General features: G+C 44.3%; 1 protein-coding gene across 3 annotated transcripts in view; it reads left to right on the top strand.

Annotated features, from left to right (window-relative positions):
• The window catches only part of FAT4 (FAT atypical cadherin 4), a 151273-nt gene extending 148184 nt beyond the window's left edge, over positions 1–3089 (top strand). For 2 of the 3 annotated variants that reach the window (XM_054717755.1, XM_054717754.1), the window contains exons 17-18: positions 184–186; positions 1200–3089. In XM_054717755.1, coding sequence (XP_054573730.1) covers positions 184–186; positions 1200–3079 — 1883 coding nt within the window. In that variant the 3' untranslated portion in view covers positions 3080–3089. The remainder of the gene's footprint in view (positions 1–183; positions 187–1199) is intronic. The other variant, XM_008143355.3, reaches the window with a different exon arrangement.
• The last annotated feature ends 14258 nt before the right edge of the window (positions 3090–17347 follow it).

The following is a 17347-nucleotide window of genomic DNA, read 5'->3' as shown; positions in this document are numbered from 1 at the left end:
TAGTTCCACTGAGAAAGGCAGGTGCAGAAGAGTACAAAACGAAGCAGGCCTATGGGGAATATCACGATTTGGTTGGGGGCATTTTGGGTGTGGAGCACCTTTGAGAAAGACCTTTTGGAAGATGGGCTAGAATGAGGAGTGGACTTCCCCTGAAAATCCATACTAGGAGTTATCAGTGTCAAGCAGGTAATTGAAGTACTGAGCATGGATGTGATTGAATGAGAAAGAAAGGAGCCTAGAAAGAAAACAGAGAGAGTAGGAGCAAATGCAGGAGATGTCGCAGCTCATGGAAAAAGAGTGGATGAGGGATGGAAAGGTCACTGGGATGGAATGATGTATCAGTAAGAGGAAAATTGAAAAATGCATGAGAGAGTCATTCAGTTAGGGCATCAAAGTCCAAGTCCAGGCCATAAGTCATTTATATTTAGCTTATTTGAGAATAGGAATGTTAATTCTTTGGGGTGTTTTAGAAAAACAAATCAATGTAAATCAGGCATTTTGTTAGTGACAAAATAGAGTCTTGGGCTAATAGGAGCATTAGCAAGATTAGCACACTCCAGTCAAGCAATGTTTTCTCAACTTCTTAAAAAAAATTATCTTCACCTTCTAAGGAGCCATTGTAGAGCTTTTTTCTAACCCCCACTATCCCCACCTCATGAGATATAGAGTTATACTCTATATCCGCCCTTTCAAGATCCACAAACCACTATAATAGCTAAGGCGTTTCTCTTGCTTCCATTTTTTTTTTGCTCAACTCCTTGGAAGCAATATCACCTCCATTGAGAACGCACGATCTAATGAAGGAATCCATTGGCCTATTTTGTGTTCTTTATAAGTATTTGTTAAAATAAATTTTATTTCTACGTATGCAGTTCTTGGTATATAGACTACAAAAATAAAAAAAATAGATAACCAAATAAATAAAAAGAAGGAGAAAAAGCAAACCCAGCCCATCTGGGTCCTCCGTAAATGTTCGGGAAGAGTGGGGTCTGAGCGATCGAACCCCATTTCCTTGTGGAAGTCTTGCTAAGAAGGTAGCGTGTCACATGCACAGATTTATTGCCCTGGAACTGGACGGTGGCTCCTAGACGGTTGTCTCTCAGCGCCCGTGACACGATTGTGAAGCTTCTCTTGACCAGATCCCACCAGCCTTTGAAAGTTTTCTCTAAAAACGCCCCCACGGCTCCTTCTCCCCGCAGGTTTCGATGGCTGCATCGCCTCCATGCTGTACGGTGGAGAGAGCCTGCCTTTCAGCGGGAAGCACAGCTTGGCCTCCATCTCCAAGACGGACCCCTCCGTGAAGATCGGCTGCCGCGGGCCCAACATTTGTGCCAGCAACCCCTGCTGGGGCGACCTGCTGTGCATCAACCAGTGGTACGCCTACAAGTGCGTGCCCCCCGGGGACTGCGCCTCGCACCCGTGCCAGAACGGGGGCAGCTGCGAGCCCGGCCTGCACTCGGGCTTCACCTGCAGCTGCCCGGAGTCGCACACGGGGAGCACCTGCGAGACGGTGGTGGCCTGCCTCGGCGTCGTCTGCCCTCCGGGGAGGGCGTGCAAAGCCGGCAGCCCCGGAGGGCACGTCTGTGTTCCGAGCCAGGGCCCCGAGGAGATGTCCCTGCCGCTGTGGGCGGTGCCCGCCATCGTGGGGAGCTGTGCCACCGTCCTGGCCCTCCTGGTCCTCAGCCTGATCCTCTGCAACCAGTGCCGGGCCAAGAAGACCAAGAGCCCCAAGGAGGAGAAGAAGCCCAAGGAGAAGAAGAAGAAGAAGGGAAGTGAGAACGTGGCCTTCGACGACCCGGACAACATCCCCCCTTACGGGGACGACATGACAGTGAGGAAGCAGCCGGAAGGGAACCCCAAGCCCGATATCATCGAGCGGGAGAACCCCTACCTCATCTACGACGAGACGGACATCCCCCACCCCTCCGAGACCGTCCCCAGCGCCCCGCTGGCCTCCCCGGAGCAGGAGATCGAGCACTACGACATCGACAACGCCAGCAGCATCGCCCCCTCGGACGCGGACATCATCCAGCACTACAAGCAGTTCCGCAGCCACACGCCCAAGTTCTCCATCCAGAGGCACAGCCCGCTGGGCTTCGCGCGGCAGTCCCCCATGCCCCTGGGCGCCAGCAGCCTGACCTACCAGCCTTCCTACGGCCCGGGGTTGCGAACCGGCTCCCTGAGCCACTCGGCCTGCCCGACGCCCAACCCCCTGTCGCGGCACAGCCCCGCGCCCTTCTCCAAGTCCTCCACCTTCTACCGGAGCAGCCCGGCCCGGGAGCTGCACCTGCCGGTGCGCGACGCCAGCGCGGCGGCGGCGGCGGCGGCGGCGGAGATGCACGGGGACGCCTGCCAGCCGGGCCTCTTCAACTACCCGACGCGGCTGGGGAGGAGGAGCAAGAGCCCCCAGGCCCTGGCCCCGCACGGCTCCAGGCCCGGGAGCCGCTTGAAGCAGCCCATGGGGCAGATCCCTCTGGAAGCCTCCCCGCCCGTGGGGCTGTCCATCGAAGAGGTGGAGCGGCTCAACACGCCGCGCCCCCGGAACCCGAGCATCTGCAGCGCGGACCACGGGCGCTCGTCCTCGGAAGAGGACTGCCGGAGGCCGCTGTCCCGGACCCGGAACCCCGCCGACGGCATCCCCGCCCCCGAGTCTTCTTCCGACAGCGACTCGCACGAGTCCTTCACCTGCTCCGAGATGGAGTACGACCGGGAGAAGCCGATGGCCTACACGTCCAGGATGCCCAAGTTGTCTCAAGTCAACGAATCGGACGCCGACGACGAAGACAACTACGGCGCCAGGCTGAAGCCCAGGAGGTACCACGGCCGCAGGGCCGAGGGGGCGCCCGTGGGCGCGCAGGCGCCCGGGGTGGCCGACCACACGCTGCCCCTGAAGCTGGGGCAGCAAGCAGGGAATTTCAACTGGGACAACCTCTTGAACTGGGGCCCCGGCTTCGGGCACTATGTGGACGTGTTTAAAGATCTGGCGTCTCTCCCGGAAAAAGCAGCGGCCGGTGAAGACGGCAAAAGTGGGACGAGTCAGCCGGTCCCCAAAGACGGGGAAGCAGAACAGTATGTGTGAGCGCCTGGGGGGGGGGGGGGGGCGCAGAATGCAGACAGAAAAACCAGGGGCGCCCCAGGGGCCCTCAGGTCACCGACCAGGGCGGGTCGTGTTTGCAACGCCGGCCAGGGAGGACAGGTGCTGGAGGGAGACTGAGCACTAATAGCCACCATGCTGCTGAACCCGGCTCAGAACAGCGCTCTACTTTACACGTGCCCAGTTGGGGTTACTGTCCTGCATGCTTCGTACCGTGTGTGACTAAGGGATGGGGGCGCGGCCTTCGGAAGGTTTCTCCCACTTACTTACCAAGGCCCCGCTGTGTGACTTCAAAAAAATGAATGCCATGGCCATTGATTGCAGAAATGAACCGGTTGCTGTCACGGTGGGGTTGTGTGTTGCTGCCGCTGTGTTGCTGTTGTTATGTTTTGCATTGCAAGGCCCCCGAGGTCTAACCAGTCCTTGTAACGTGTCGCAAGGAGCCCTCCTGCCCCTTGAACGAAAGACTAGGTATTAACACTTTTCGGGATCGTAGTCTCCATAGTCGATGTTTATGGGAAATGTCTGAGGGTCTGACTGCCTTGTGCGTGACCTTGGGTACTAAAACGAAGTCATTGTGTTCAGCACTTTAGAACTTTCTTACGGAATTGTGTTAAAACTTCTGAGTCCTTTCTGTGTAGACAGTGGTGGTCTTACTTTCATCAGGCTCCCACTGAGGAGCAAAGGGACTGCATGCTGCCCCAGGACGCTGCCGCCTGCTGCCGGGGCATAAGGCCCAGCCGCGCCTCTCAGAGACACTTTTTGAAAGTTATTTATTGAAAAAAATGTTCTATGCTTTTAAATTTTTAAAGAATTGACCTAAGCAAAGCCTACGATTGGACATACTTTTCAACCATTTAGCATTTACCCTAAGTACCCAGTTTTTATAATTTATATAAAGTCAAATTTCATCACTTCTTACTTTCTGTCATTTTGTAGATCATTTTTTAATACCTTGTAAAGACGTGTTTTGTGTTTTTGGGGTTTTTTTTTTTTTTACACCTAAGCTGTGTTTTTGATACTGATATTTTCTGATGCTGAAGAGTTTTCTTACTTTCCGGGAAGGTAAGAAAATACTTTTTTTACATTTGTTACTTATGTAACGTTCATATTTTTCACATTTTGATATTTGTAACATACTGTATGCTTTCTACTTGTAAAATGCCAACAATAGAATTAAAATATTTATTTAAAATATGTTGCATTCATAGTGTAATGTTAAACTTTCACCTCTCAGCATTATTTTCTTCCCCTGATTGAAGATAGTTTCTACTTGTCAGTAGGGCGTGGCAAGTTGAACCATGTAAATGGGTAACTTCATTTTCTTTCAAAAAACACGAGTGTGGGTAATTGCCAGAACAGATATTTTAAGGTTGATTTAGTGCATTCCTACCTGTCAGAGTTCTTGGACTTCCCAAGAGCATAATGAGTCTCGACTAGCCTGGGTCTTGGGGGACTAACTTGGTTGTGAACTTGGTGTAAGCATTCTGGCAATAAATATGTGGAAGTTCCCAGTAGAGTATGTTCACCGAAGGCCAGCTTTGGACCAGGCTTATAGTTATAGGAGCAGCAGTGGATTAAAGCTAATTATGGAAAAATGTCTGGGTTTCATTTTCTCCCAAATTTCCTTGAAGTCCAGTGGTACAGAAAGAATGGCAGTGAAAGCTCACCTCCTCCTGCCCGTCTAAGTCCTTGATCACTCCGCTGCACAAATTCGGAACAAATTCTGCCTGCCTTAGCCAAGACAAACTTCTACCTGCAGGTAGTTACCCAGGAGCGAAACAGTTCAGGAAAGGAGCCCAGCCCAGGACAGGTTCCGTCTGTGCATAAATAGTCACATCTGAAAAACAGGACTTCAGCAAATCACCACACAGTCTCAGAACTTGTTATTAAACATCTGCCCCAGACCTAATATTTGCTGAGAATATTATTTTCCAACTGCACCACTGACTGGCCTACATTGAATAGGGGTTTTAACAATGTGTAGAAGTTTTTAGTAAGTAAAATAGTTTTAAGTCAGTACCAACAAACTGAAACTTAGGCCAGCATTATTTTGTCATTTAATAATATTGGGATTGCATTTTTGGTTTCAGAAGAGGAAATCAAATGTGGGTTTAATCTAAATTATAATAGTCTCATAATGTGGTTTAGCCTGAGTGTAAGACACTAAGTTTTTTTGTCACCTGTGAGGAACAAACATGCTTCAGTATTTCCCTATGAATGTTGGTATTATGAATGTGTGAGCCAAATGTGGGAACATGTTGATTGCATGGTATAACTCAAAACAGAATACAGGTTTTTTTTTTTCTCCAGAAACACTGAAGCATCTCAATGTCTTCAAGGATATAAACTCCATAATTGAGAACAGAGCAAAAGTAAATCGATCAACACGATTATAGGAAGGGTTAAGGGGAAAGAACCTGATGCCAAGACTGTGTTCCAGTTCTTCAGAATTCTTTGCGAGATAGAGAATTGCCGTTTCCTTCATTAATCAATCCCAGTTTAGGACTCAGGACTTTTCTAGGACAATTTCTTGTCTGGTTTTTCTTGGAAATCTTTTTTCACTGAAGCAAAAACAATACTCAGAGCAAAACAAATCTGAAACGTATGGGACAAAAGTCTCACTTACAGTGGAGATTAATACTTCACTCACTGAAATAGCAAAGGGATGCAGCGTGTATTGTGGTTACCAGAGATTATGGACAAATTGACAGGGTAGCAATTCCCTCAAATAAATGGCTAATAGTGGCCTAGACTGGTATGTTCGCACCCGAAATCATGACCTGGGAATTTTAATCCAGCCCCTGTAAGGGTTTACTGGACCACCTGGAATGCAGTCATTCTTTGGGGCTTCTGTGCAAACGTTCTTTTCTTCCAGGCACACACTGCGAGCACCTCAGTGGCCATGTGGCCAGGAGAGGCAGGTACTGGGCCTCAGATCTGTAGGCCTGGACTGGCGACCTGGCACAGGACTCGCTCACTCACTTCTTAAGGGAGCACACTGCTGCTGCTTTCTAGATTGTTTCTGGAATTTTCTAAATTAGCTGATTTTATTGATAGCTTATTCAGATCAATTAAAATTATTTTAAGATATGGAACCATCAGAAGGGCTTGGAATGCTTCTCCCTCACATGTTGCTATGAAAATGTTTACCAACACCATGGTTGACAAGAAATGTAACTGACAAACTATTGAAAGTTATGTCCTTTATAAACATTTTTTATAAAGGAAAATCAAATATATCACCATGTGATTTGATTACTTCCAGACACTCCATCTAAGCACAAGTCACTGTTTTCATGAAAATGCATTTTTACTTACTTAAATTCAACATCCTGGTAAAATTAGTCTGTAAAAGGTGGAAATAATTCTTAAATTTTAAATCAATAACTCAGCAATGCACTTTTCCTTTTCCCAATTTATGTTATAGATCTAATTTTAATGGACTGACATTTCTAGATGATTAAATTTACATTCCCTAGGAAAAATAAGCCTAAAATATAATGTGTTACAGCATACACTATTAGAGCTTTTAGTGTGAAATAAAGTATTAAAGTCTATGATTAATCTAGTATGTTTTATTTTAATTTCTCTGTGCTGGAAGTTTTATTCACTTTTTAAAAAATTATCTTTATTGTTGAAAGAATTACCGATATCCCCATTCCCCCCCCCCCCATTGATTCCCGCCACCCAGTGCCCACCCTCACCCCCCACTCCTAGGCCTTCACTGCACTACTGTCTATGTGCATGGGTTATGCATATAAGTTCTGTGGTTAATCTCTTCCCCTGCTCCCCTGCCCTCTGAGATTGGTCAGTCTATACATGGTTTCATGTCTCTGGATCTATTTTATTTGTAAGTTTACTTTGTTCATTATATTCCACATACAAGTAAGATCATATGATACTTGTCTTTCTCTGACTGACTTATTTCACTTAGGATAATACTCTCCAGGTCCCTCCATGCTGTCTCAAAGGGTAAGAAATCCTTCTTTTTTATAGTTGCATTGTATTCCGTTGTGTAAATGTACCAGAGCTTTTTTATCTACTCATCTGCTGATGGGCACTTGGGCAGTTTCCAAATCTTAGCTATTGTAAATAGTGCCGCTATGAACATAGGGGTGCATATATTCTTGCTGACTGGTGTTTTGTCTTAGGATATATTCCTAGAAGTGGGATCACTGGGTCAAAGGGGAGTTCCACTTTTAATTTTTTTGAGGAAACTCCATCCTGTTTTCCATAGTGGCTGCACTAGTCTGCATTTCCACCAGCAGTGCACGAGGGTTCCCTTTTCTCCACATCCTCACCAGCACTTGTCATTTGTTGATGGTAGCCATTCTGAAAGGTGTGAGGTGATACCTCATTGTCATTTTAATTTTCATCTCTGATGATCAGTGACTTTGAACATTTTTTCATGTGTCTCTTGGCCATCTCTATGTCCTCTTTAGAGAAGTGTCTATTTAGGTCTTCTGCCCATTTTTAAATTGGATTGTTTGTCTTCCTTTTGTTAAGTTGTATTAGTTTTTTTATATATTTTGGAAATTTATATATCAGATGTATCATTGGCAAATATGTTTTCCCATACAGTTAAATCCCTTTTCATTTTGTTGATGGTTACTTTTGCTGTGCAGAAGCTTTTTATTTTGATGTAGTTCCATTTGTTTATTTTTCCCTCAGTTTCCTTTGCCCTGGAAGATGTATCAGCAAACATATTGCTAAGAGAGATGTTTGAGATTTTGTTGCCTATGGTTTCTTCTAGGATGTTTATGGTTCCATGATTTACATTTAAGTCTTTTACCCATTTTGAGTTTATTCTTGTGTATGATGTAAGTTGGTGGTCTAGTTTCATTTTTTTGCATGTACCTGTCCAATTTTCCCAACACTACTTATTGAAGAGACTGTCTTTACTCCATTGTATGCTCTTGCCTGCTTTGTCAAATATTAATTGAGTGTAATGGCTTGAGTTGATTTCTGGGTTGTCTGTTCCATTCTATTGATCTATATATCTGTTCTTGTGCCAGTATCAGGCTGTTTTGATTACAATGGCTTTGTAGTATAATTTGACATTTGGTATTATGATACCTCCTACTTTGTATATTTCTTAAAGATATTTTGAGTGAAATGCCACATGATTAATAATTTACATGGTTACCACTACTTAGCCAGCTGGTAGTACTCATGGTTTATCAGTCCAGGAGTTATAGGTCAGTGTGATAAAGGAATCCAATAGTTTCATTTATTATTATTAAGGGGAAAGGCACACAGTTCCTGTAAATTTTGGTGCATAGTAAATATTAATGAATAAATCCTCGCATAACCTGTGCATCTGTGATATCATTGCAAACAAATATATTCTTGACTAAAGACCATGAAGTACAATAATATCCTTCAACAGAGAAATAAACAGATATAAAGAAGTTCAGTATCCTTGGTAAATCCATTCAACCACAAACAATAATTAGTACACTTTCCATGCCACACACTCATCTAGATCATGGGATAAAATAGTGAAGAAAACAAAGTACCTTCCTCGATGAAACTTACATTGCAGTAGAGGAGATAGGCAATCAGCCAATAAATACAGCGATAATTGTGTACCATAGTATCTCGTGGAGACAGGTGCCAGCAAGCCAACTGAAGCAGAGTAAGGGGGATATGGTGATTTGGGTAGACCTCTCTGAGGAGATGACATTTGAGCCGACTGCTGAATGAGGCAAGAGAGGGAGCCACGGATACACATGAGTGACATGGTGGCAGGCAAAGGCAGTGGCATGGGGAGGCATGGGGAGGCATAGAGTGGGAAAACACTCCATGTTAGAGGAAGAGCAAGAGAGTCAATAAGCCGAATCATTGCCAACACATCAGCAAATACTGCACCACAAAAACCTTGGGGATGAATGAATGTGAAGATAGAGTAAGAATGATAATTCAGAACAGACGCAGAAACAGAATTATTGTTGAAGCAAATCTTTATTTATGTGTATTATCTTGCAAAATAAGAGCATTTCCAAATGCAAAGTAAATCCTGAGAATGTAGATAGATATACATTCACCGTGCACTAATGTCTACGGTCCAGGAGATGAACAGAGAGACGTGTGTAATGGAGATGAATGTCTGTGCTAACACTGGTAGAGTCATCCTGTTCCCAAGGACCGAGCTAAACCTGTAGGCATATTAATAGAAAGATAGAGGATCAGAAGGCAGTCTATTTTCTTATTGCTGAGACATTTATACATCCAAAGTATGAGATATCGCCTGATTAGGAGTTTACAGAAATTTTCATTTTAAAAATTGACTTATTAAAAGTAAAGGAAAACTTTTTGAATGGAAGGAGATAGATTTATATTGGTGGGAGGAAATGATGGCAAATACATCTGTAAGACACAAGGATAAATCAATGCCTGAATTTAAGGCAACTAAGACCTGTTCAAATACATTTTAATGAGTTTTTGTTGGTTTGTTCATAATGAATGTAGTTCACTTTCATCTTTGCATCACTAATGAGCCTTGGTCACAGTGTGTTAAAATTTCAGCAAGGATCCAAGTCCAGTGTCGTGAATTAAGATTAAGCTACAGACATAGTACTGGCATTTGCCATGAAAACTCCTGAGGAAGTCTTTTATGTACTATACTAGAGGTCTGGTGCACAAATTCATGCATGGATGGAATCCGGCCAGCCCGCCCCGATGGGGGCCCATCGGGCCAGGCTGGCAGCGGGGAGGAGCCACGGGAAGTTCCTGATTGGGGTGTTGGGGGTCGTTGGGGGGCCAGATCAGTCTGGTTGGCTGCTGCAGTGCATGTTATAGCCACCGGTCATTCTGGTCATTCTGCCATTCCAGTCACTGGGCTTTTATATATATAGACTAGAGGCCTGGTGCATGAAATTCATGCACAGAGGAGGGGGGGTCCCACAGCCCGGCCTGCACCCTCTCACAATCCGGGACCCCTTGGGGAATGTCTGACTGCCAGTTAAAGCCCAATCCCTCAGGGGTCCCTGCGGGTCTGCTGGCTTCTAGCCACTTGCCTGCCTGCCTGCCTGCCTGATCGCCCCTAACCGCTCACCTGCCTGTCTCATCATCCCTAACCTCTCTGCCTGCCTGCCTCATCACCCCAGCCCTTCTGCCTGCCTGCCTGATTGCCCCAAACCACTTGCCTGCCTTCCTGATCATCCTAACTGCTCGCCTGCCTGCCTGATCACCCCTAACCACTTTTCCTGCCTGCCTCATCACCCCTATTCACTCACGTGCCTGCCTCATCACCCCTAACCACTCTGCCTGCCTGCCTGATCACCTCTAACCACCTCTGCCTTGGCCCCCGCCGCTGCAGCTTCATCCAGAAGGACGACTGGAATGACGTCTGGAAGGTAATTCGACTGTCTGGTCTAATTAGCATATTACGCTTTTATTATTATAGATAATGTGCATATGTCAGACTCATAATTATGATAGAATTCACATAGGCAATTCAGAAAAATGTGTAATTGACATCACACAGGTAACCTAAGAACCCTTTGAACTTATTAAAGGAATATGCTGAGGAATGACAGACTCATCAAATTCTTATGTAACCTGTGACATGTTCAAGGGAGATATACTGAAACCATTTGTGAGTGAGTCTCCGTATCTGAAGATATAGCATTAAAACGTAAAGACCCACAAAGCATTTAACACATGCTACTTAAAGGCAGACAACTTCCAGAGGACCCATTTGGATACTTCCAATTTCATTAATTTGTGGATCAATTTGGCAAACTCCCAAACCAGGTTGCCAAGTACAAAGTGCAGTCCTCAGGGTTTTCTGGCAGAAAGTTGGGACCGCAATCTGGGTACCATGCTAGCCCAAATAAAAGAACCAACAATGTACAAAGTTCTCTGGCAATGTCACTGCGTTCCCCATTTCAGATTAAAACCACACTGTCTGTGGTCCAGACGCTGATCAAAATAAGATTCCATTTTGCCAGAGCAGTCTCCTCACTCAAGTCATCCGTCTCTGACCCTGTGCACAGCCTCGGGCCTGCAGGCTGCTGAAAACAGTTACTGATACTTGACTGCGAAGTCAAGAAGTGAAACGTTCTAGAATTCCAGAGAAATGTTCCTTTAGAGAAACAGCCAGGTTAAGACAACTGAGGGCAGCGTAACCGACTCCAACAATATGTTGATTCTTTTACAGCTGTGAGTCTGAGGGAGGAGAAAGCTATCCCGTGCTGAATCTGGGGTCATGCGAGTGGGACATCCCGAGGAGGAGATGGGCTCAACGGGAAACATAAAGTTGGGAAAAGGCTTTCGATAAATAGAAAATGAAAAGAGGGCTGCCCTCTTTCACTTTGGCAGGCCTGTCATGGAGAAACTCGAGTTGGCAATCATCTCCTATTTAACAGGAAACCACTCATGTCTAAAAAATATTTCTTCTAACCCAGGCACAGAGCTGAAGGTAGCATGTGCTGCACACACATGCATGGATCTGGGAAGCAAATCAAAACCAGCATTTCTGTTTCTGTTAAGCTTTATGGACAGTGAGCATAGGATAGTGTTCCCTGAAAGAGGACAGTTTGGGCTGCCAGCAGCGTGAGATAGAAAAGAAGTATATTTGCATTTGAAATGGTCTTAATTTACACAGCTTCACATCAAGAACAGAATGAGTCCAAGAAACGCTCAATGGAATTCAAAGTGGCAAAGTCAATTATCTCTAATTTATAGAGAGCTTACTATCCAGATTAAAGCACAATTCCTGGCCACTCTGCATTTGAACGGCCGCTTTTAAACATGTCTGTGGGACATCAAATTAGAGGGTAACTACCAGTATTCCCTACAAATCAGCCTGTAAGGGGGTCTTGGTGATGCCTTCACTCATGTTTTAATTTGCTCCACACAGTGTGCCTGGCACTGGGGCAAATCAGGCTCATAAAGCTGACTCTTGCCTTCAAGGAGCTTGCAATTAAAAAACAAAAATGTTATTGATTTTTAAAGAGAGAGGAAGGGAGAAGGACAGAGAGAGAGAAATGTCGATCTGAAAGGGATACATGATCCCCTGCCTCCTGCTGGTCCCCCACGGGGGAATGATTGAGCCAGAAACCCAGACATCTGCCCTGACTGGGAACTGAACCCAGTAACTCCTTAGTGCCCAGGATAATGCCCAACCAACTGAGCCACACTGGCCAGGGTGGAGCTTGCAATTTTTAGCGACTAGATTCTTCTCCAAAAATACAAAATTTGCACAGCTCTATTTTCAGAAAGTTACTCCACTATTTCCAAAGAAAATTATATTTGTAGTCATGTGTGGCCATATGCAGTATCTGGACAATACTAGTATATCATCAATGACTTCCTCAGTCTTGGTAATTGACTGCAGTTTCAAAGTACAGTAAACCCTCGATTTTGCAGACCTCGATTTAATGGACTTCGGATTTAACAGACAAAATTTTCAGTCTGTACGTCATATGTGAAAATTAACACCATGTTCATTTTAAAACACATTTAACCAAGATTTGTTTTAAATTAAATTAACAGGTAATTTTTTAACAAATTTTAAAGAATAGGCCACATGTTGGAAAAAAACACTAGAATTTTAGCTGAAATCAGTAAATACTACATATCAACAACTATAGACCACATAGTTAAATCCAAGAGTCACCACTTGTAAATAATGTTCAGTAAATGATTAGCATGTTTAGTGATTAGCACACTGAGTCACGAGGGCAATTGGTTGTGTTGTCACGTGGGGGTGACTTTCTGCAGCAGTTTTAACTCCTGCCTGCCCATGTGACTTGCACTCCTGCCTGCCCATGTGACTTGCACTAAGCCACGCCCCAGACCTGTGCATTTGTTTACTCTCAGTGGCTGGTGAATGCACACATTTACTATACGTAGTCAGTATAAATTTAAAATTACAGTAATGCGTGTGGAAAATGTTTCTGTGCAATTAAACTTTTCATGCATACTTAATTTTAATTACACAAACATGTCTACATAAGTTAAAAAAGGTAAACTAACTAATTTGTCAATTTTTTAACATACACATTCAGAAAACTTACTTTATTATATAATGGACTTTCAGCTTCAATGGACACTCCCTTGCCCAAATTAGTCCATTATATCGATTTCACTGTAACAAAATAATAGGTTTAGTGGGTTTTAAAGGATGTGTTGGGCATTTAACTAGCTGTGTTGCCTAATTATGTAAGACAGTTAAAGCGCTGTCCTGCCCTATGTTGGGGTTGCTGAAGGAGGAATGCATGAGGCCAAAAGGGGTAAAGAATTATGAATTTATTAGGTCATCTGGATACCAGATGGGCTGAGCCCCAAAATGGCACCAGCCCGCAAAGATGGGGAGTCAGAGATTTTTTTTAAAGGACTCTCGGCGGGCTTTTTCTGGGTGGAGAATTCTCTGTGCAGGTCGGGATTCTTGGAAACTCCGGAGGGGAGAGATAATGGTCTAAGCAAGTGGAATGTCCATTGTGAAGTGGCCTAAAGGTCAGTTCCCAGGGGAGGGGGCATCGATTCAATTGCTCGATCAAACCTAACATCACATACAACTCATTTTGAAGCCGGTTCATTTGGCTTCAGGTCCCATTTTCACAGAATATTGTGTCATCCTCGGTAAAAAGTATGTGAGGCTATCCAGATTCTTCATGTTCGGCCGAATTTGTGGTAAACAGGGCTGAAGCACAATTTGGGAAAAATTACTGAATTGTCACCTCCGGCAAGTCGTCCAGCTACCTCTGAGTTTCGTTGGCTTTCTAATCCAGTGCTCCCATGAAAAAAAAGAAGCTTTGGCAGTGCCCTCGGTGGTCCTGGATGGTGTTCCTTCAACAATGTTTGGACGGAACAGACCCAGGGACGCCCCTTCTTCCAGCCTCCGGCCCCAGGCTGGGCTGGGCGAGTATCTCTTCGAAAGGCTCACCCTCAAGCAGGACTAGGAGCCTTCGGAGCCCAGAGGCTTTGGAGGGGCCCCTCTGCATTCCCCTGGTGTCTGGCTTTTACCTGAGCCTCTCCCCAAAACTACTAGCCATTTTAGCCACCCCGAAGCCCTCTCCCATGCATTGGGCCAAATGAAACAATAAAGCGTTTTGCAGCAAAAAGAAGCTTCAATTTGTTAAGGGGATGCAAGTGGGTTTGTATCAGAGTTGCAGTCACAGGATAGGATACCTAATCTATTAGTTTTACTGCCTTTTTCACTTTCTTCATTAACTAATCTTGTCTGTATATAATATTTTAAAAAATTATATTAGAAATACTTAAAGAGGCCACTTTAACTTAATAAATCCTAAAATTAAAATATTTGCACTTATCTTTCAAATTGCTCCAAAATTCTCAATTATCTCAAAAGTTAAAAGACTTTACCAGGACACATCATGAGAGCCAATATTCTAAGTACTTCAAAACTTTTCCAGTGTTTGATAATATATGCAAAATGTTTTCTTTAAACACGTTTACTTACCTCAGGTGACCCAAGGCACCACATTCTTTAATCTGTGTGTTGTTCTTGGTACAGAGTGTTATTAGTAAAACTATGTTAGTATTTTACTTTGTTATTGATCCTTTGCTATTTTATTTTAAATTGATCTTAGAGGAAGGAAAGAGAGAGAGAAGGACATCAATGTGAGAGAGAAACATGGATTGGTTGCCCCATCCGCCCTGGGGAATCGAACCTGAATGTGCCTTGACCAGGAATCGAACCCCACAAACTTTTGGTGTATGGGAGATGCTCCAACCAACTGAACCGCACCGGCCAGGGTGCCTTTACTACTTTATTTTATTATTTACTTACTTACTTATTTATTTTTAAAATGTTTATTGTTGAGAGTATTACAGACGCCCCTCTTTACTGCCCTCATTGCCCACCTCACACCTGTCGGAATGGCTGTCATCAATGAATCAACAAACAAGTGTTGGCGAGGATATGGTACAGCCCTGGCCGATGGCTCAGTTGGTTGAAGCGTCATCCTGTGCACCAAAAGGTTGAGGGTCTGATTCCTGATCAGGGCACATACCTAGGTTGTGGGTTCAAACCCTGGTCAGGGCACAGAGGCAACTGATTGATGTTTCTCTCACATTGATGTTTCTCTCTTCTCTCTCTCTCTCTCTCTCTCTCTCTCTCTCTCTCTCTTCTCTCTCTCTCTCTCTCTCTCTCTCTCTCTCTCTCTCCCTCTCTCTCCCTCCCTCTCAAAAAATAAAAATAAAATAACATATCCTCAGGAGAGGATTTTAAAAAAGCAGTGGTACATATATACAATGGCCTATCAATCAGTCATAAAAAAGACAAAAAGAAAAATGAAATCTTACCATTGTGACAGCATGGATGGACCTAGAGGGTATTATGCCCAGTGAAATAAATCAGACAGAGAAAGACAAATACCATATGATCTCACTTATATATGGAATATGAAGAACAAAATAAACAAACAAACAACACTGAAACAGACTCACAGATACAGAAAACAGTCTAATGGTTGCCAGAGGGAAGGGGGTGGGGGGCTGGTGAAAAAGGTGAAGGGATTGAGAAGTACAGATTGGTAGTTATAAAATAATCACTGGGATATAAAGTATAGCATAGGGAATATAGCCAGTAATATTGTAATAGTTATGTAAGGTGCCAGGTGGGTACTGGAAATATAAGGGGGAACACTTAGTATGGAATTGCCTAACCACTATACTATACACCTGAAACTAATACAAAATAATATTGAATGTAAACGGTAATTGAAAAACACAATTAAAATAAAAAAGAAATAGTAATTTTATTCTCTGACTTGCATATAAAGAAATTGAGGATTAGGGCCTTGTTCCAAGTTATACCCTGAACTAAGGGTAAAACTGGGATATAAACCCAGGTCTTTCTGAGTTCAAAGTCAACTTCATGACTAAGTATCCCAATAACTTTAGAGTTAGTCAAGGTTCTCTACTGGTCACCATGCCCTGACTTTTGCCTACAGTTCCTCGCATGGTCTGTCCTTACATGATTTCCCACAGCATGGCTGACACAGCTGGCTCATTCCGCTGTTTTCTTTTTATGTAACAGGCCGCCCCTGCTCGAATGTGCTTCTTCCATTACTTCCGCTTTGCTGTTTCTCTATGTGCGTAATGAGAGTGATAACAATACCCACTCACATGACGGTGGTGTGAGGACTAAGTGGATTAATCAGACCAAGTTTGCAGACCCTGAGTGCCTCACAGGTAATCAGAACTTGAGAAGGATGAAGCTCTTTTGCCAGTAGAATCTGATCTTGCCTCTAGTCAAAGGAACAGAAAGATACTAAACGAGTCCTCGAATATTCCTGGTTTTAAAATATATGCTTTGTACTCCACAGAGGAGGAAAATAAATTTGGAAGATCTTTCTGATATTATTTCAAGCCTCTAAGGCATTTGCTATATAAAGCTCTCAATTGAAGAGCTTAGAGGTTTGTATCTAGACTAGAAGTGAGCGACTGCGATGTATCTTGAAGTCAGTATGCTTTATTAGACTTGAGGTCATGAGTTCAGATTTTTATATATTTCTTGTCAAAAGTATATTCTTTTCAGAAAGCCATTTTTTTTTTTTTTGCATTGGTTTATGTTCCTAAAGTTAAGGTTTCTTCTTTTCCCCTGCAGTTCTCAGCCAGAGAAGTTTGCAGCCCAGGCAGAAATGGAAGCTGGTTCAGTTAAGTAAGGGTTTTGAGAGCAGCCAGTCAGCATCTTTCTCGAGTACCAGCATTACAAATCGTCATGTGGTCTCGGGGAGAATCATGCTCTTGTGAAGGGAAACTGTGTGTTTAGTAATATTGTTCATCAATTTCTATTGTGAGATAATAGAATACTCAAAAAAAGCTTTAAGTGAAATGTCAGAGAAAGACAAATACTGTATGATCTCACTTATCGTTGAATAAAAAAACACACACAAACTCATAGGAACCGAGAACAGATTGGTAGCTGCCAGCATGTAATGGAGATGTACCTTAATGCACAGCATGCTGACTGCAGTTAATGATGCTGTACTTATTTGAAACTAGAGGCCTGGTGCATGAATTCATGCACCAGTGGGGTTTTTCGGCCTGGCCAGTGATCGGGGCCGATTGGGGCCATCTTGCTCAGTCCTGATAGGGGCCGGTGACCAACCTCCTGCGGCCCGCCCCCCGAAGGGGCCTCGGGAGGTTGGCCGGCCGGCTGCCCCATTGGGCTGATCAGGGGTGCCAGCCGGCCAGGGGGAGGGACCACAGGAGGTTGGCCAGCCATGGGAGGTTGGCTGTGGGAGCACACTAACCACCAGAGTGCAGCTCCTG

Source organism: Eptesicus fuscus, chromosome 6 (genome assembly GCF_027574615.1).
Source record: "Eptesicus fuscus isolate TK198812 chromosome 6, DD_ASM_mEF_20220401, whole genome shotgun sequence".
Lineage (NCBI taxonomy): Eukaryota > Metazoa > Chordata > Mammalia > Chiroptera > Vespertilionidae > Eptesicus > Eptesicus fuscus.
Note: the sequence above shows the minus strand (reverse complement) of the source record. Positions and strands in the feature narration are given on the sequence as shown.